General features: G+C 57.8%; 1 protein-coding gene across 10 annotated transcripts in view; it reads left to right on the forward strand.

The window, feature by feature from the left end:
* FOXP4 (forkhead box P4) overlaps positions 1 to 19,805 on the forward strand; it is a 53,083-nt gene extending 33,278 nt beyond the window's left edge. For 3 of the 10 annotated variants that reach the window (XM_072731880.1, XM_072731893.1, XM_072731905.1), the window contains 14 exons: positions 4,925 to 5,047; positions 5,598 to 5,684; positions 7,194 to 7,341; positions 7,473 to 7,686; positions 7,961 to 8,065; positions 8,872 to 8,959; positions 10,020 to 10,103; positions 10,195 to 10,402; positions 10,484 to 10,560; positions 11,415 to 11,516; positions 14,984 to 15,105; positions 16,634 to 16,700; positions 17,215 to 17,384; positions 17,853 to 19,805. In XM_072731880.1, coding sequence (XP_072587981.1) covers positions 4,925 to 5,047; positions 5,598 to 5,684; positions 7,194 to 7,341; positions 7,473 to 7,686; positions 7,961 to 8,065; positions 8,872 to 8,959; positions 10,020 to 10,103; positions 10,195 to 10,402; positions 10,484 to 10,560; positions 11,415 to 11,516; positions 14,984 to 15,105; positions 16,634 to 16,700; positions 17,215 to 17,384; positions 17,853 to 18,000 — 1,743 coding nt within the window. In that variant the 3' untranslated portion in view covers positions 18,001 to 19,805. Of the gene's footprint in view, positions 1 to 4,924; positions 5,048 to 5,597; positions 5,685 to 6,888; positions 7,342 to 7,472; positions 7,687 to 7,960; positions 8,066 to 8,871; positions 8,960 to 10,019; positions 10,104 to 10,194; positions 10,403 to 10,483; positions 10,561 to 11,414; positions 11,517 to 14,983; positions 15,106 to 16,633; positions 16,701 to 17,214; positions 17,385 to 17,852 lie in introns of those variants that run through there. The other 7 variants (XM_072731894.1, XM_072731902.1, XM_072731909.1 and 4 more) reach the window with 4 other exon arrangements.
* Positions 19,806 to 20,134: the final 329 nt, after the last annotated feature.

Here is a 20,134-nt window from a genome sequence, read left to right on the forward strand (position 1 = left end):
GAAAGCCCCTCCCCCCCAAAAAATTAAAAGTTAAAAATTAAAAAAAAAAAAAAAAGGAAAGCCCCTCCCCAGAATGAGAGCAGCCCTGGATGGCTCCCAGGCAGAGGCAGAGGTTTGGGTCACAGGCAGAGCAAATGATCCTTTTCTGAGGCTTCCTCTCTGCTTGCTTCCCCCACTGAATCCGTGACTGATTCATCCATTCATCAAATACTTGCTCAGTGCTAACGAAACCTACAGCACTTACAGAGTCCTTACCCTGGAGCAGACACTAAGTGCTCTACGAGTCTCATTTGTCTCTCTTTATTCTCATAATCCTGTGGGGGCTAGAGATGCTATTATTAGCCTCATCTTGCAGAAGAGGAGACCTTGGCCCAGATAGGTTAAGTAACTTGCCCAAAGTCACACAGTTCATAAGGGACAGAGCTGGGATCTGGCTCTAAACAACTAGCTCCAGAATTTAGACTTCAGTGCCTGCACTGTGACGTTCTGTGTGCTTTTTGCACAGCCATGAAGAGCAGTAGTCCCTGGGTGCAGAGCCCTGGCTGGATGATTCTCTGGGTTTGGGGAGATGGGGTTCATGGGGCTATGCCTGAACTCCCTCAGGAGCCTGGAGCTCTGCTGTTGACCCTCTTCCTCCTCCAACCCTGGAAACATACCTTACTTGCCTCTCATCCACCCTTAGGTTCACAGTCTCTAAGGAGGTAGAGCTTCTATCTCTGACCAGGGCCCAGGGCCTAGAAATTGAGTGAAGTGGTTAATGAAGAAAGATAGATGGCCACCCTTTTCCAGTGGCCTCCACATGATACTGCCCTGCTCCTTTTTTTTAAATTTTTATTTATTTATGATAGTCACACACACACACAGAGAGATTGGCAGAGACACAGGCAGAGGGAGAAGCAGGCTCTATGCACCGGGAGCCCGATGTGGGATTCGATCCTAGGTCTCCAGGATCGCACCCTGGGCCAAAGGCAGGCGCCAAACTGCTGCGCCACCCAGGGATCCCTACTGCCCTGCTCCTAAACACGGGACGGGATTGGCTGCCCGCTCACCTCCCAGCTGTGTTCACCACCCCTTCTGGGAGCCAGCTTCAGAAGTTTCTAGAACCATGTGAGTCTCCAGCTCCAGCCTGGAGACGGCCTCTAGTTCATGCCCAGGCCTGGGCTCCAGGCAGGGAGAGGTCAGTTAGAAAGGGCAGCAAATGTAGCTGGGAGTTTTGGGGGATGGAGGGGGATGGTGGCTAGGGCCAGGCCCCTTAGTTCCATGCAGCCTCCATAGCACCTTCTCAGTGCCCCTGAGACTGACCCAGAATTTCTAGAAGTTCATTTTCATGCCCTTACCACTTCTTGCTTGCTGCTGCCCTAGCCCAGAACTAGTCTGAGGACTTTCTTCTGGTCATTTGCAAGGGGGTTTAACCTAAACCAAGCTCTGGCCTGGTCTTCCCACTGAGCCAAGGACCCTAGGTAAACCCCACATCAGAGGTTGAGTTTGGGTCCTTGATTTTGGCACCAAATTGCATCCATGGGATCCTCAGCCTCCCAGCCCTTCGCCCTTGAACAAGCTTCTTCTCTGTCAGCTGCCACCCAGCCCAGCACTGTATTCACAGAGGGTGGAGGACCCAGGGGTCTGGGCAGGGTCCCCAAGGGAAGGGCTGGAGGCAGCTATAGGCATTTTGCCCACAGCTCACACTGCCAGGGCTTTAGTAAGCATTTAGCTGCCCTGGCCACTCTCCAGATAGTGACTCACGGGCCTTGCTGAGCTGACAAGCTGACAGTGCCTATCCTGACACATCCTAGCCTAGCGAGGGGTCAGCGGGGCCACCAGGGGAGCTCCAATTCAGTTCTCAGAACCGCAAGAGGCATGAAGGGTGGTGGATGGGGTCATTCCAGCTCAGGAGCTCAGCTTGCAGCAGCCACCTCACTGACCTTTCCAGACCCCCTTGGCCCCGTCGGACAAGTACACGCAAGGTAATCCGTCCACATCTGTGTAGCCACCCTCTCCATCCCACTGTTCGGCCAATTGGCAGGACTGGTGGGGGCCAGGGAGGCCTTCCAAGGTCATCTCTTCCATTCCCCTATGTCCAAGTAGGAAAGCCCCAAGGAAGGAAATGCCACATCCTTTCTTGCATGCCACACACCGTGACTCACAGCCCTAGTGGCTGGAAAGAGCCCCTGGTGTCTGGTCTGTCTCCCTGTCTGGACCATGTCCATCTCTCTCATTCAGTCCTCCCAGGATGAGAACGACAGGCCCTGGGCGCTGGTCCTCAGGGACCCTTACCATTGCAGTGCCTTCTGAGGATCCCAGCAGGCCTAGGGGCAGTATAGAGAAGGGAGAGAGGGAGAAGAGGAGAAAAGAGAAGAGGAAAACTCAGAATGTTTTAAAAAGTAGGGTTTTTTTTTGTTTGTTTAAGGTTTTATTTATTTTTTATGAGAGACAGACAGAGAGAGAGAGAGAGAGAGAGAGGCAGAGACACAGGCAGAGGGAGAAGCAGGCTCCATGCAGGGAGCCCAACGTGGGACTTGATCCCGGATTTCCAGGATCAGGCTCTGGGCTGAAGGCAGGCGCTAAACCGCTGAGCCACCGGGGCTGCCCCCAGAATGTTTTAAAAAGTAGTTTTCCCTACATTTGGTATAGGATTTAATGGCCTAACAAATCACTTTCACTTACCCCTCTTCCCACCGTCCCTTTGGGGACAGGCCAGGTTATTTAACCTCTCTAGGTCTCAGTTTTTCTCATCTGTAAGGCAGTAAGGATGATTAGGCCTTCCCCTTTGGGTTGCTGTGAAGATTTAGCCAAGTGCCTCAAGGCACGCAATTAGCAATTAGCAGTCCAGGTGGAAAAGGTGAGGCAGGCTGATTTCAAAGAACAGTCCGAGTCAGGAACAAGAACCTAGGTCACCTGACTCAGAAATCCAGGACTCTAAGCTCAGTGCCACCATAGTGCATCCCCAGAAGGAGGAGGAAAGAAAGGACCGCTAGGAAAGAAAGCCTTGGGGGCACCCACCAAGGGACGCGGGGGCTGGCTCCACCAGGGGTATGAGTCTGCGCCATGGTCTGCCATCTAGCCCAGGCCCCTCCCAGAGTGAGGACCAGGAGACCCCACAGCGTGGCTTTCTAGAGTCTCCTCCAGATACACAGTTGTAAAAAGGGAGCTTGACCTTTGGATCTCCAGCCCCATCGACCCCTCAGCTCCCTGGATCCTTCAGTTTCCACACAGGCTTCCTAACCCACCTCAAGATCCGCTCCGGGGTAGGGAAGGCAGTGTGGACGTGGAAACACCAGGAGCTGTCGAGTTCACAGACCCGGGCTTGATTCCCAACCCTGCCACTTAAGGCTTCTCCTTGGAGGCCCCTAGGAGCATTCATGGCTATACCCCTCCCAGGGCTGTGGGCACAGAGCTGGCTGGGATAAAGGGCTAGGGCTCAGCCACTGGCTATTGGGGTGGGACATAAGAATGGGAGGCACTGGGACTTCCCCGATGTCCCTGGATCCACTACACTTCCCCTGCAGCTCCTCTGCCTGGGGATTCCCTAATTGGTAGCTTGAGGCTGGGTCCTGCCCCTTGCCAGGGATCTGGAAGGGAACCAACTCCTACCCCCCTGCCCTACCCATGAGGCTAGGGGGAGGTGACAGGGGCCACAAGTCTCCTGAGGACAGAACCTGTCACATCCTGCCCAGGACAAGTCCCTGCAGGGTACTCCTCCCTGGCTGGGCTGCCCAAACACCTCCCTCCCCATCCCTGGGCTGGCAGAGGGGCCTCTGATCTGCTAGGGAAGGTATTTCAGCTCAGGGGAGCAAACACTCAGTGAGTGCCTACTGTGTATGGGAAACGGGGCGGGGGCGGGCAGGGGCGCTTCTAGGGCTTGGCAGTGGGAGGGGAGATGAGACAAGCCCGGCTCAGAGTGGTGGGCCTGGCAGAGAGCCCCATCGGGGCACCTGTCCTGCCAAAACAGCAGGACAAGACTCGGGCCTCCCTGGCTCTGACTGCCCAAGCTGGGGGATTTCAGGGAGGTGGGGCAGAGAAAAGAATGGTGTTACTGCTTTTTCAGGAACCTTGTGCTGGTAGCTAGGTCCTCTGAGCCTCCTCCAGGGGCCTAACCCAGGGCAAGGGGATAGAGAGCTGCTCCTCTCTGAGAATCCTGTGTGTTCCTGCTGGAAGGAGTCATCTCTTTAGTTCAGTTCCTGTTTTAGGTTTGAGGAAACCAACACCCCAGAGACAGCAGGTAACTTGCCTGGAGGCCACACAGCAACTTCATTCCAAAGCCTGCTTCCTGACTCCCTGCCTGGTGTTCTTCCCACCCCACTTTGACTTAACTACACCTATAGACACCTAGGCCGGCACTCCCTGGGTCAGCTCTGGGCCTCTGTGTGTGCCATCTAGACTGGTGTGCTGGAGTATGTGATGTGTCTGTGATCAGAGCCAAAGTCCAGGTCCTCATGGCATGTAGACCACTTATTTGAATCCTTTCCCTGACTGCAGATTGCCCTTCTGGCCAGGTGCACCCTGGAGATAGCGCCCCTAGAACAGACTGAGCAAGAACTGGGAATGGCTAGGTGTTGCCCATCCCCATCACTGGGGGAGAAACCCTGCAAAGCATGGGTATGGGTTCTCCTGACTGATGTCACTAGGGGCTACTCTTCTGCTCTGAGAATGGTGCATCCTGCAATAACAGCCAACCCTCATGAGCACTTGCTGTGTGCCAGGCTCTATTCTAAGTGTCACCTCATTAATCCTCATGGTAGCCCTAAGAAATAGGCACTGCTGCTACTTCCACCTCAGAGACAAGAAAATGGAGAACAGGGAGACAAGTCACTTGTCCAAAGACACACACCTAGTAGGTGGCAGAGCCAGAATTTGCTCTCCAGTCCACGCTGCTGTACTGTGGGTGGGATCAAGGTGAGTAGGCTAATGGGGCCAAATCCCACAGGTGCCTGTGTCCGTGGCCATGATGTCACCGCAGATGCTCACCCCCCAGCAGATGCAGCAGATCCTGTCACCCCCACAGCTGCAGGCCTTGCTCCAGCAGCAACAAGCACTCATGCTCCAGCAGGTGAGTGTGGCCCCAGGGCAGCTGGGAAGTCAAAGAGGGGAGGATGGGGCAGGGTAGGCCTCCCATCTGGCCTCCCATCTCCCACCCTGTTTACTGCCAACATCACTGCTGGCCAAAGCAGTGGCAGAAACCAGAGAGACTGCTCAGGCTGGATTGATCTGCATTCCTCCAGGGCAGCTGGGGAGAGGTCAGAGGTCAGGCCTCTCCCACAGCAGCACCCCCATGATCCCCCTCTTGCTGGCCCTGCTTCTGTATCCGAACCCCAGGGAAAGGCAAAGTACTGGAACAGGCTGGCACCTTGTTGTGAAGTATTCAGGAGACCCACTGAGAGGCAGGGAGGGCCCAGAGCTGTGGGGGGCAGGAGCCCCCTCTCCCTTCTCCACACCCATACAAGGGACCTGCAGGATGTCTGTTTCACCACCCCAGTGAGACTCCCTACTTCTGCCTCCAGGAGCCTAGTAATGGGCAGGGCTGGGGTTGCTCTGGGGTCAGCAGTCCCCTGCGAGTGGTAACTCACTCCCACCCCTGTCCCCCTCCACATCCCACCCAGCTGCAGGAATACTATAAGAAGCAGCAGGAGCAGCTCCACTTACAGCTCCTCACCCAACAGCAGGCTGGAAAGCAGCAACCCAAAGAGGTAAGGGGCGTGGGCAGGGCTGATTGTACCTTCAGAGGACGGTTGTACCAGCCCTCTCCTGGCCAGAGGCTGGGCGTCCCAAAGTGGCCAGGAGAGGATTGCCCTGCGGGAATAGGAGACAAATCAAGAAGTGCTGGGAGGGAATTGCGGGGCATGGGGAAATAAGACCAGGGATGCCCTCCTGCCCACTTGGTCCTCGCATTATCCGATTACGAGAGTGGGCAGGCTGAGCCCTGTGTTCCCTGCACACATGTGTCCTGTGGCCCTTGCTCATGACCAGCTGCCTTGTTGTCGGGCCCTCTCCGGCCCACTTGTCTCTTAGTGACTTAGCACCTCGGCCCTCCACTCTAGCCCCTCAGCAAAACCACTTGCACTGCTCCCCCCAGGCCTGCCCCAACCTGTTGCCGCATGTAATATCTTGCCCTTCCCCTCCAGAGAACTCCCCAGCCTACACCCCCTGCCTCACCTGGACCGCAGGGCCTGCTGAGCTTCTGTACCAAGCCCCTTGGCTCCCCAACTCCATGTCCCAGACATGTGCCTCCCTCCTGCTGGCCAAACCACAGCCAAGTCCTGAGTTGCCTCTTCCCAGAAGGCTTCCCTGCTGACACCCAGTCATTTCCCAATGCCCTCAGCCTCCCCCCTCAAGCTCTTGTCATTGTTGCATTCCCAGCATTATCTCTAGGAAGGCTTTATTGAATAGCCAGCCCCCCACCCCACCCCCAGGGCAGGCAGGCAGAGACGTCCCTGCCTCCTGAGCACCCAGGACATGCTTAGCTCCTGGCGCTCAGAAAAGACTTGCTGACGGCCTGACTTGTCAGTGCCTGTGTGAAGAACTGAATGGGGGGGTGGGGTGGGAGGGGGGACAGAGAGAGCGGGAGCAAACAGAGCTCCAGACCTACAGTGAGCAAGCGAGCAAGTGTGCGCCTGAGCAGTAGAGATGTGACTCTTCCCAGGGCCTGGGTCCTGATGACCAGCTGATGCTCATCTTTTAAAGTCCCATCAGACTCTTTGATTTTCTGTATCTAAGAAGCAGGAGAGGAGAGGAGAGGAGAGGAGCTGGAGGGGGTAGGCCCCCTCCTCAGTGCAGAAGGGGGGCACCCGGGCATGTGGGAAGGGTGCCCGCCAGGCGGGAGGGGCCCCCCCGACTCTGACAGGCTCATCGATCATTGTGATGAGAGCCCCCCCCTTTCCAGGCGAGCACAGCTGCGGTGTGAGGCGCTGAGGCAGCGGAAGGAGGGGGGCGGGAGCAGGGAGGGCGTCGTGCTGCGCGTCTGGCTCTGCTGTGTGTGTTTGCGCGCGCGCGTGCGTGCATGCGTGTGTTTACCGCGAGGAGGCATGCAGCCCTATGGAAGCTGGGCCGGGAGCAGAGAGGCTGCAGCCGCGGAGGCCACTACGACAGCTCCGGGGGCCGACAGGCCCTGGGAGGGGGTGGCTGCAGGGTGGGGGCCAGACAGCACGCCGGAGGCTGATGGCACCCCTCTCTGCCCGCCCCCTCGCACCCCCCACCAGGCACTGGGGAACAAGCAGCTGGCCTTCCAGCAGCAGCTCCTGCAAATGCAACAGTTGCAGCAGCAGCACCTGCTCAACCTGCAGAGACAGGGGCTGGTCAGCCTGCAGCCCAGCCAAGCCTCAGGGCCCCTCCAGACCCTCCCGCAAGGTGAGTGCCCGATGGCCTGCCCCTGGCCCCGGCCCCCCGGGTGGGCACCCTCCACCCCCCCCCAGGGCCAGAGGGGAGGCCCTGTGGATTCCTGGGGCCCTGCCAGCCTCGCACCACTCTCTCTCCCGCAGCAGCCGTGTGCCCGACGGACCTGCCCCAGCTGTGGAAGGGCGAGGGCGCCCCTGGGCAGCCTGCCGAGGACAGCGTCAAGCAGGAGGGGCTGGACCTCACCGGCTCAGCCACCACCGCTACCTCGTTTGCCGCTCCCCCTAAAGTCTCACCCCCCCTCTCCCACCACACCCTGCCCAATGGACAGCCCACTGTGCTCACACCTCGGAGAGACAGGTGCCTGGGACCTGGGGCCGGGGGCTGGGTAGGCTCTGGACTGGGAGGGATGGCACCTGTGGTGAGGGATTGGGTGGGGGGGCAGGGAGGTGGAGCTCAGGGCCCTGAAGTTTACCCCTCTCCCAGGGCACACAGAATTGTTGTTGGCCTCTGGGAATCCCATATTAGGGAAAGAAATGTCACCAATGGGAGGGCCAGGCCGAGCTGTGAGCTGGACCTAGGGCTGTTGGGGTCTTCAGGGTCCCTGACCACTGCCTCCCTCTTGCTCTCCTAGCTCCTCCCATGAGGAGACGCCAGGCTCCCACCCCCTCTACGGACATGGAGAGTGTAAGTGGCCAGGCTGTGAGACCCTGTGTGAAGACCTGGGCCAGTTTATCAAGTAGGTGTCACCCTAATTCTCCACTGCACCCCCCCCCAACAAAAACCTTTCCATAGGGCCCATTACCCCCCAGCCTGCCACCTAGCTTGCCCCTTCTTGGGCCTTCAGCCACCAGCTGTCCTGCTGTCCTCACCCCTGGGGCGCCTAGCCTAGCTCCTTCCCTGCCCCCACCAGCTCCCTGATCCCCACCCCCACCCTCTTACCCATCTATATGGAGGGAACCAACAGCCTTCCTAAACCCCATCCCTTCGCTGTCAGAGCCCTGCAGGGTGAGAGTGTAAGGAGCAGGACAGGATGCCCCCACCGCCCTCCCCAGCTTCCCCCAGACTCAGCCAGAGACTGATGGCCTAGTGACAAGCCAGAAGACCGGTGGACAGGCAGGGTGGGAGGCGGCCAGGCGGCTGGCAGCAGGCGGCCAGCTGCCACAGCCGTGCCAGGCTCTGTCACTGACTGATTAACTCCGCTGTCTCCCAGACCCTTGCAGCATCAGGGTCAAACAAATTGTTTTCACGCTTCGTCAGAGGTTTACTTAATTAGTTCATTTGCAATTAGATCTCTCTGTAGCTGGGATTTTAGCAAAGACATCAAAAGGAGGCTGACGAGAAGGCGGAGAAGGCGGCTTCCCGTTGCCCTGTTGCCCTGTTTTTTTCTTCTCCCACCTCTTTCCCTTTGTATCTCTTGGTCTGTCTGCTCTTCAGTCTGTGGGCAGGAGATGGGAGCATGGGATGGGAGCAGAGGATGGGAGGGTGGTGGCAGCAGGCGAAGTCGGGCCAAGTCTCTCTTTTCTGCCCCCTCCTCCCCTGAAGACACCTCAACACAGAGCACGCCCTGGATGACCGGAGCACAGCCCAGTGCCGGGTGCAGATGCAGGTGGTACAGCAGCTGGAGATCCAGGTGCGGCTCTGACCATGCTTGGGAGGGACATGGGGACCCCCAGACCTCTACCCCCTCAGCACTGACTTTCCAGGAAGGTTTTTGAGGATCTCAGGGATGGGTCATCTTGTGCTTTCTTGCTCCTAAGTGCCATGGTCACAAGGTGATTGCGGTTAGATTCTCAGGAGCAAACCAAGGTTGGGAGTGTATCTGCTGGGAGGCCCGGAAGACCAGCATCCGTATAAAAACAATCAAAATACCAGCAGCTAACATGTTGAGCACTTGCTTGGTGATGACTTAAACGCTTTCCCTATATTAACTCAAGGAATCCTCTAAACAGCCGAATACAGCAGGTATTATCATCATCCCCATTTTACAGATATGGAAAACTGAGGCCCAGAGAGGTGAAGTGACTTGGCTTCTGGTCACTCAGCCCAGTGGGTGGCAGAGTGGGGATCAGAACCTAGGCAGTCTGGTTCCCGAGTCTATACTACGTAGCACACAGTACTCTGGACAGTCCATCAGGCAGCATGATGGACAACATTTACCCAGTTCTCTGGTACCTAGCAGAGTGCCCTGCCATGAGAGGGTAGTTGTGAAAGACCTATTGAATTTATGAATGGGGGTGAATGAATCATTCATCTATTCCTGTGTTTCCATTCATTGCGCGAGGACCCTCACACATAAGTGCCACTGAACTTGGGTGTTGTTCAGCCACAGCCTCTGCCTTCGATGGAGAGAAAAGGCATGTGTTGTTAGCAAGGAGGCCCCTGACTTGTAGCTCAGCAGCTTACTGAGCTCGCGCCTGGGATGCACAGTCTGGAGGAGAAGCAGGGAGGGCTTCCCAGAGCAGGCAACCCCAGGCCCTGGCCTTGAGGGTGTGAGGGGGCAGGGCAGAGCTGAGGCCTTCCAGGAGCAGGGGACAAGAGGGAGCCAGGGACTGATAGGCCAGGCCGAGGAGAGGGGTGGGGGGAAGAGGGGTTATCTTGGGTATCTGGGTGGGGAAAGGTAGGATGTAGAGGAGAAGGAGGGCCGGACACCTCCAGGGCTCAGCCCCTGCCCACCTCCCACCTCTCCACAGCTCGCCAAGGAGAGTGAGAGGCTGCAGGCCATGATGGCTCATCTGCACATGCGGCCCTCCGAGCCCAAGCCCTTCAGCCAGCCAGTGAGTGATTCCCCTCTCCCTGCGGCCCTCCCAGGACCCCTGGGATCCCCACCCTTGGCGCCGGTCTCAGCACCCTCCCCATTGCTCACAGCTGAACCCGGTCCCTGGCTCCTCCTCATTCTCCAAGGTGACCGTCTCTGCAGCAGACTCGTTCCCAGATGGTCTCGTGCACCCCCCCACCTCGGCTGCTGCTCCTGTCACCCCCCTTCGGCCCCCTGGCCTCAGCTCTGCTTCCCTGCACAGTGGAGGCCCTGCCCGCCGGAGGAGCAGTGATAAGTTCTGCTCCCCCATCTCCTCAGGTAAGAATTGCCAGGAGGGTCATTTGCCCCCCAAGCTGGACCCCCCATCTGGCTACCTCATCCTCTGCCTATCTCCCCCAGAGCTGGCCCAGAATCATGAATTCTACAAGAATGCCGATGTCAGGCCCCCATTCACCTACGCCTCCCTCATCCGCCAGGTGAGCATGGAAGGTAGAGTGGGTGGGAAGGGCACACAGGCTGCACCCCCAGCTCAGCGTCCCAGCCTCCACAAGGGTCCTGGGACTGGAGGAGGCTGGCACATGGCTCTCCTTCCCAGCTTTACACCCTCTCACACAGGTTCCATCTGAGTCTACGCGATGCTCATGTAGACGTGTCTCTGAGGGCATGCGCACTGTTTTTTGCGACCCACACCCACTGTGTCATTCAACCTCTCATTCCCATGTACATATGCTCCCAAGAGACTGTTTTCCTATAGATTTATGATCACTGTCGGTTGCTGCCTCTCTCCCCGCCCCCCCAACCCTCTCACACACACGTGCTTAATGCTCACATCACATTCATATGAACATACATTTACACAGTTGTCCTCTTGCTCTGATCTCCGTGAACAGGCACACATGTCCTCACACGTATTCCCATACATGCGCACATACCCCGTCTCATGCTTTGGGTGCGCTTTGCCAAAATCAGGATAAATTGCAAATAGCCCCCACCCTGTGGACCTCTCCCTCCTGAGAGTACTGCTTCATGCCCATTCCCGGGCAGGGACTCCTCTGAGGCCAGTTTCTCTTGTGAAGGAATTCATTTGCTCCTCACATAAGTGCAGAGCCCTGGAGGCTTGCGTTGCCTCTGGCCTCTGGCTGGGCCGTAAGCAGCCTGCCTGCCTCGGGGCATCGACAATACCCACCAGTCCACTTGTCTACAGGCCTCTGCAGTGGGTGTCCTCTGTTCTCAGGGTGGGAGTCAGGGGCCAGGCAGAAGGGAGAGACCTCAGGCCTGTGACCCTTCAAAGCCCAGACAGAGGGTCCCTCTGCACTTTTCTTGCCCACAGGCCATTCTGGAAACCCCCGACAGGCAGCTGACCCTGAATGAGATCTATAACTGGTTCACCAGGATGTTCGCCTATTTCCGGAGAAACACTGCCACCTGGAAGGTGAGGCCTGCTCCTTCCTCCTTGTCCAGGGGCCCCAGTCACTCTCAGACATTTCCACATCCCTTTGAGACCAAGGCTTCGTAACATTTAGTCCCCTTAGAGGGGTACTGGGCTGCACCATGGGCCCCTCCACCCCATTTCAGCATGGGCTATGGGATGTTCTTTAACTGCCTCTTAATAGCCCCTTCTTTCCAGCCTCTGCTGCCTTATTTCTGGGAAGAAATCCTCCTCTTCCCTGGAGTGCTCCCCCATAAGCCCCATGAAGTAGGACCTCAGGGAGCCAGTAATGCCCGAGCATGTCAGGGAGGCCTGGGTTACCCTCTTGAGACCCTAAGGGTCTGGGTACCTTGGCTGAAGGTGCATGTTTGGAAGCTGTGGGGTGCGATGAATAGACACAGGGATGGGCTAAACAAGACCTGTGGACTGTGCTTAGGGACACAACATCAGGCACCCCCACTCTCTCCCCAGCTCTGCCATGACGGCAGGAAGATAATTGTCTCCATCCAATTAGTCATTTCAACACCTTCGGCCATAGATGTTACTCAGGAGACCGCAGGCAGGGAAGGGAGGGACCCTACAAAAATGGGACACGGAGATGTGGACTGGGGCGCTCAGCCGTTTGTTCTCCCATAGCCAAGATGGGAGGGATGTGTGTGTCCATGTGTCTGTCTGATGGGTGAGAATATTAGGGTTTGTGCAGCAGAGTGGAAAGTGATATTTAAATGGGGGTGGGGGTGGAGGGAAAGTGAAGGGAGTGTTGGCGCCCTGAGGGGAAGGTTAGACACCTGGGAAGGAGTACTTAGCTCAGGACTTTAATTGGATCCCTGGCTCTTGAGTCCCCCTGCTGGCCAGCTCAGAAACTGCAGCAAAACCGGCTACCGCCGTGCAACGCGGCTGGCTTTCAACAAGTGTCACTGAGGCCCCATCCCCACCACCAGTGCCCGATGGGGTGGAGTCTGCATAGTGCCCCCTCTCCTCTGCCCTGAAATGTGCTAACTGCAGCAGGAGAGACTGCTCCACGGCCCTTCATAATTCCCAAAGCTGGGGAGAGAGGCTTCAAGGCTGGGACAGCTGCTCTGATTGGCTGTGAGTGATGTCATTTCCTGCCAACCACAGTCCTGCCCTCTCCCTGAGCCCGCAGGGCCTTGTTGGGACCACCTGGTCCAGTCTCCAACCCCCAGACCAGATTGCATACTAGGTTTTAAAAAAACGATAGAGTCCTATACAAACATAAAGGATCATTACAATTTTCATCTAATGTTTGTATTCATAATGCAGATTAATCCCCTACCTGTCGGGATGAGAATATAGAGCCTCGCTCCCCATTAGACAGCCTCCTTCTTGGGGCCAGAGTGCCACTCACCCACCTACCCTCCATTCCCGTACTCTCTTAACTGTATCACCCTGCTCTCCTTTCTTGCAATCAGAAAGAGCTAGTGTGGGTGACTTGCACAAACCCCTCAATGACCATCTTGAATCCCCGGTTAGCCGAGCCCCTTTGACCTTCTATGCTACAGTCCATGGTTGCCTGGTAGCCAGGGTCATCCCAGTGGTGTGTCTCTTGCTCCCGGGTGTTCATGTCCACCTCCCCTCACCTCCTATAGGGTCCTAGTTCAACACTAGCTGAATGAGCAGGTGACTTTCCCAGTTGGTGGTGCTCTGCCGCTGCCTCCGCCACTTGGAGCACTGCCTGTGCCCTCCCTCCCTGTGGCACAGCAGATCTAGCTCAGCTTGAGCTCCACTTTGACCTCCAGGATTTTTGCAGCCAAGCTTCATTCACGTTCCTTGGGAAATGTATCCTTGTCTACACCTGACTGTTCACCTTCCACCAACCACCCATTTATCTGCCCCTTGAGGTCCCTCTTCTCAACTCTTCCTCCTCTTGTCCTCCTCCTTTCACCCTTCTGGCCCATACTCCAAGATGCTGTCCACCTCAGACCAGGGCAGCAGGGTCGGGAGCCAGTGTGGGCCAGGCCAGCTGCCATTCATCCAGGGACAGAGCTGCCATCTGCCAAGCCGATGGTCCTCACCAGCCCTCCTCCTGTGTCCATCCCCTCCCAGGGCCTGTGTTGTGGGCCTGTCCTTTTGTTTACGCAGCCCCCGCCAGACCCCTTAAATTGCCGTTAATGTTTCAGCGTAACGAATTAGTCTCTCATCACGAATCAGGCTTCGAAATGAGGGAAAAAAGCCCCGGTGAGGCCATCCTCGGAAATTGGGGTCATTCTCATTTGCAAAGCGGAGGATCGGAGCCCCGTAATGCGGGCAAATTTATTCCGAGGCAGGAGCCCCGGCGTGATTAGGCCCTTTGTAATTATCGCTCCAAGAGATTCCACTCCAGCCGCCCGCCTCCCTCGTGGATTAGCAAGCGAGTCGGAAAAATACACAGGATTTAATTAGAGGCAAATTAAAATTGGTAATGAAATCGGGCCAGTTGCAAGTGGCAAGAGTTGGAAGGGAGAGAGGGAGAGGGGATCTCCAGGGGCACAGGCTGCCCGCCCTGCCGGCTTTCTTCCCCGTTTAGAAATGTAAAGAGGAGACAAGGATGGGGACAAGGCGGGGGAGACTGTGGGAGGACAGGTAACAGGGACAGGAATGGCGGGGTGGGGGGTGGGGCTGAAGCTGAGAGAGGAGAGTACAGGGACAGGACTGAGGGACTTGGCAGGAGTTGGTGGGCTAGGGCCCTCATCTAGGCCCCCTGGGGGGAATGGGGCCAAGCTCCCCCCCCCACCCGCCCAAGTGTCCTACAATTCAGATGGCCTCAATTCCTAAAGTCACTCCACCAGAAGGAGGTGGGAGCGACAAGGTGACTTCTCTCTTCTTTCCTCTTCCTGCCTCACAGCTAGTAAATCCATGCTCTCCTTTCTCCCAGTGTATTTCAACAAGTATGTATGAGAGGCCTGCTGTCTACCTCATGCTCTTAAGCTGTCTCTTCTCAAAGCCATGGCTCCCATACTCCTAGAGGCTGGAGAGGCTTGCAGTGAGAGTTCCTGATTTATTTCCAGAACTTCCAAAGCCTCATAGAAATTTTGCACGCACCTGAGATAACAGGTCCCAGGCTCACTGATGTGCCAGGGCCCAAGTGCAGGCTCATGGCGACCAGGAGCCCCCAAGTGACAGCAACATGTGTCTGATCAGTGCTGCCGGGGGAACCAAATTATTACTACCTAGGTGGTGTTCAGTTGGTAGGCAGAGTTTTCCAAAATATGGCAGGGAGAAGGGGACCGGATCATAAAATGGGTTGTGGCAATGAAGACCCTGACAGACCCTGCAGTCCTGGGTGGTGGGCAGGAGAGAGGCCTGCCTGCCAGCCCCAACCCCAGCTGGGACTCCTCACTGAGGCAGCCCCAGCCTCCCTGGGCCTGGGGAAGTGGGACCAGGTGGGACAGGTGCTTTGCCCCTTGCACCTGCCCGAGCCCGGAGAGGGTGGAGAAACCTGCTCAGAGCATGCACCTTGTCACCACCCCCAGAATGCTGTGCGGCACAATCTCAGCCTGCACAAGTGCTTCGTGCGTGTGGAGAACGTCAAGGGCGCCGTGTGGACTGTGGACGAACGCGAGTATCAGAAGCGGAGGCCGCCAAAGATGACAGGGTATGTGGACTCAGCCCTGAGCAGGGACACTCACCTGGGGCATGGACTGGGCCACCCACCCCATTTTTCACCAGGACACCCCTGTGTACCCCCGTTCTTCCCACTTCGGAGGTGGGGTGCGGAGAAAAGGGTGCAGGAACCCAGGAGAGTGACAGGTGGACGTTTATGTCTTATTCTGTCCCTATGTCTAAATGAGGGAAGGAGCTGGGGGGAGGGGGGGACCTGCCACCAGAGAGACACAGAGACTGAGGGTAGCCATGGCCGGAGCTGGAACACGGGTGGATGCCAGCTAGTATGGCCGTTGGTGAGGTGGCTGCTAGCCCCAGAGCCATACTACCCTGTCTCCTCACAGGATGAGCTCATCTCTGAGGTCCCCAGGTCCCACCTTTTTGTTTTATAGGGAGAAGAGACCCAGAGAGGGCAAGGGGCTGGGGGGGAGGTCACACAGCAGATTCCTGGCAGAGCTGGGTGTCTGAACTCCCACCTTTTATGTTCTGCTGTAGCAAGCAGCATTTTCAGTGGAAACTGAGGAAGTTGGGAGAGGGCGGAAACCTCCCATTGGCTTCCAGGGGTCTCTTACCCACCCCATGTGCTCCTGACACGTGGCCCTTCTTTGCCTGTGCTGCTTGTGCCAGAGGCCTGCTGGGAGGGAGAGAAGTCGGACAGTTAGATGGGTACCTCTGTGGGTGCCGTTTCCCCTCAAAGATCCTCCTGGGAAAAGAGCCTCTCTCTGCCAGGCGGTTGGTAGGGGGTATATAGGAAGGTGGCCTGGAAAAGGGAAGAAAGCCATCTCCTTCTGAGTGCCCCCTATACACACATACTAGTCACAGCACTGGTATGTCTCTTTACCAACTTGGTCAGAAGACCTGGGTTCCAGTGCACCTCTGCTTCTCACTGGCTGTGTGACCTTGGGCCAGTTCCTTCACCTCTCTTAGATTGTCTGTAAATGGGGGATAAAGGATTAATCATTATGGAAGAGGGGCAGCCTTGAGCCACTGCTTTACAGGATCCAACTCCTGCACACCTTCCTGTGCACAAAAGTCTCTGGTGCAGAGCACACAAGGACCTGCTGAATGCGCAGCTGTTAGATGTCCCAAAATTCGGGATGGCAAGATGGTGTGGATGTTACAGATACAGGACTCTTGGGGCTCTAGCTTGGACCTGGTGAACCCTGAAACATCTAGACAGCAGAGAAAACCCGCTGGAGTAGCGTGATGTGAAGACAGGCATGAGGAGGGACCCCTGTTCCCACTTGCCAGCTCCGAGACACTGCACCTGCTCCAGAGCCCCTGAGAGCCCCAGCACTGGACGCATGGAGGGGGCTGTCTATATGTGCTGTGCCCTGTCAGCGTGAGGGTTGAGTAAGATGGAGTGCACAGGGACTTGGCAGACAGCACTGACCCTGCTCCAGCCTCCTAGGACCATGAATGGAATGGGCCCTGGCACAGAGCAGGGCCTAGTAAGGCTGAGGGCGTGAAGGAGGAGCAAGTGAATGAATGAACCCAACACAGCCTTCTCTGTCTTCCAGAAGCCCCACCCTGGTGAAGAACATGATCTCGGGCCTCAGTTACGGAGCACTTAATGCCAGCTACCAGGTGAGTGCACCCTGGCCGGAGCCAGCCCCTTGCTTTCCTGCCCCCACACACTGACCTTCGCCCCCTGTCCCCCCGCCGAGGGCCCATCTGTCAGAGGAGGGCCAGGAGGGTGAAGGCCGCCCTGGGTGGCCCAAACCCCAGCCCTCTGCCCCACCCGACTCAGGGCTCAGCCCCCACCTCTGCTGCTTCAGGCGGTCCAGAGAGCAAGGAGGGTGGTTGGCATAACCAATGGTGTTCCCTGGCTTGTCGTTCTGGGGTCTTCTGTCTCCTGGGAAGGGATAGGGATAGGTTGGGCCCAAGCTCCCAGGAAAGCTGGGAGAAGGCCAGTCAGGGTCATGATCTGGCCTTGGGGGATGTGCCGTGCTGGAAAGGCCAGGCCTGGGCTGGGGAGTCCCTGAGATAGATCTGCTCTCAGGATCAGCACATAGACTCCCTGGGGGTTCTCTGGGGGTGGGGGCAGGGATATACCTGACTGCCTGGAGCCGGCTGACAGGGCCAACCCTGTGCCCTCCAGGCTGCCCTGGCCGAGAGCAGCTTCCCCCTCCTCAACAGCCCTGGCATGCTGAACCCGGGCTCCGCCAGCAGCCTCCTGCCCCTCAGCCACGATGAAGTGGGCGCCCCCGTTGAGCCGCTGCCCAGCAATGGCAGCAGCAGCCCCCCTCGCCTCTCCCCGTCCCAGTACAGGTGAGCACATGGCCTGGACCCCCCCCCCCAGTGCTCCCCCTAATGCCCCTGTAGGTGGGATCCCCAACTCATACCCCCCCACACACACATACCTGTCTTCCCAGGACTGGTGATCTTTCTCTCTCTCTCCCTCCTTTTTCCTGGCGCCTCTCCCTCCTCTCTCCCTTCTTACTCTCCTCCTCCTCCCCCTTTCATTCCCCTCCTTCCACAATGACATCTTCCTCTTCTCCTTTCTCCTTTCCCACTGTTTCATCTCCTCCTGACCAGAGGCAACCTCCGTCCATCCCAGCCTTCCCCTTCCTCAGAGAAAAGCTCCTGGGGAGATCAGACCTAAAATTAAGGCCTCAGTAGCTCAGGGATGAGCTGGGGAGGCAAGCTGGGGACACCCCACTGCACTCTGACCTTCTGGATGTTGGGGGCAGGCAGGGGAAAGCCCCTGGGGCACCCACATGATCCCTTCTGTCACAGCCACCAGGTGCAGGTGAAAGAGGAGCCAGCCGAGGCAGAGGAAGACAGGCGGCCAGGCCCGCCCCTGGGCCCCCCCAACCCCAGCACTGCGGGGCCTCCTGAAGACAGGGACCTTGAGGAGGAGCTGCCAGGAGAGGAACTGTCCTAAGGGCCTCTAGGGGCAGGCGGGGCAGGGGTGAGACCCCTCCCTCCGGACCCCAGGCCCCACCTACCCCCACTCCTCAGCCCCGCCCAAACCTCAAGGCACTTCCAGGACTCAGATGGGGGGGCTGGGCCAGCGACTCCCGATGTGACCTGACTGACAGACGCTCGGGGGGGCAGGGACAGGCCCGCCCCCGAGGGGACACATAACCCCTGGTCTGGGACCGGCAGAGGACACGGAGGGCCCAGACCCTTTCTCAGACCCTCCCCTACATCTGAATACCGCCTCCCCCAACCACCAGCAGCAGCAGGGCCCTCCTCCCCCACCAGCTCTCCCCTACAGGGCCCCTCAGCGCCATGGAGACCCGCAGGCGGGGCTAAGCCACCCCTCTCCAACCCAGGGCCCCTCGCACCTGGCTCTGGCAGTGTTTTCTAGCCAGAGGCCCCCCACCTTCCTAATTTGTGCTCCCTTCCTCCTCCTTTTCCGTACTGTGAAAAAATCTCCCCGCTGCCCCCAGCTCCCACCCTGGCCCAGGCTGTAGGGCCGGGGGAGCTGAAGTTTCAGACCACCCCCCGCCCCAAGAGCACCAGCCCCCTCAGCTGTGCCCACTGGCAAGCTGCAGCTGGGGCGGGACAAGTTGTGTGCCCTGTGGGGATCTGTGGGAGCAAGGCTGCTTGGCTCCAGCCTCTGCCCTGGACCTAAGACAGAGCCCAGGCTGGGCTGAGCCGCTACCCCCTTCCCTGGGTGCCCCACACTGGGGAGCAGAGGAAGAGGCCCAGGGCCGGCCTCCTCGCAGAGAGGTCTGTGCCTGATGGACTAACGGAGGGAGGGGGAGCCGCTGAAGGGAGCCCCCCTGCCCTTGAGGCTGGAGCTGGCGTCACAGGCAACGCTGGTGCCACCCAGGAACATCCTGCCTCTGTCACAGCAAAGGCCAGGCAGAAACCAGGCTTGAGGGGCAGGTGGCTTCTGTGACCCAACAGGTCACCCCCAGCCTACAGGTCCCCCATTGTAGTTCTCTCTCACCCTCCCTCAGCACCCCTCCCTGACCCTCTCCACCCCCCAGTTAAACCAATGACCAAAGACCTTTCTTATGCCGGAAGCAAAAACCAAAACTTTTTGTTGGCTTCTTCCTTTGTCGCCTCCCACACCCCTGCTCCTCCTTGCTCCCTACCCTGGCCCCAGGCTGGAAGCCCTCCCTCCACTTAAGTTATTGTTTTAAACCAAAGTTTACAGTGTCTGTTGGTGGCCCAGACCCTCTCTCCACCCTTCCTCCACCCCACCCCGAGGACCCTGGGACTCAGTAGAGGCTGGGGGCCCTGCTCACCCCAGCTCTGCTCTTGGCCAGCCTGGAGGAAGGAATGAGGGCAGAGGGAAGGAGATGTGCTGCCCTCAGCATCCCAAGGGGTTCCCATCTCCTCGGGCCATGGGCCTTGAGCCCGAGTCCCAACCCTGGGCTGCTTCCTGGGGGCTCTGCAGACCCCTCACTAGGACCAAGTCCCCCCATCACGCTGGGAGTGTGGATTCCAGCAAAGGAGCTGGAAAAAAAAAAAGTGAGACTCCACAGACCCCCTATGGGGGACCCCAACTTAGGCCGAGGACTGGGTATGTTGGATGCTCATGATACCCCAGGCCAGGCCCCTTTGCTGAGAAGACTCCTTGGACTATTTCCCAAGAAACCCCTCCCCACATACACCCCTTCACAAGCCACCCCTCCTAAGAGGCAGGGGGCCGTCCGCCCCCTCCCCTGTGTACTCCCCACCTGTGTTCTGTTTGACCAGCACAGAAATATTAAACGTCCTCTATTCACCGGGCCCTGCGTGTGTCACCAAGGTGAGGGGGGAAGGACACTAAAGTGGAAAGATGGCTCTGGGGGGCCGAGGGCAGCAGGCCTGGTGGACAGTGGGGAACCCTAGGGGCGCTCTCTGGGAATGCTTGAGTGGGCCAGGAAGGGGCCCCGCCAACCTCTCTGCTCCTCCTGCCTGCCTCTTCCACTGTCCTCCACGTTCGTTCTCTGGTATTTTCTCCCAACCCAGGTTCTGTGGGTCATTCTGCTTTGTCCCAAAGCCACAATTCCTTCTTGCCGGTCCCGCCCCTCCTCCAAGGGTGTGTTCATCAGATTTCTTTCAGGGATGCGGAGGGT

This window comes from Vulpes vulpes, chromosome 1, assembly GCF_048418805.1.
Source record: "Vulpes vulpes isolate BD-2025 chromosome 1, VulVul3, whole genome shotgun sequence".
NCBI classification, from domain to species: Eukaryota; Metazoa; Chordata; class Mammalia; order Carnivora; family Canidae; genus Vulpes; species Vulpes vulpes.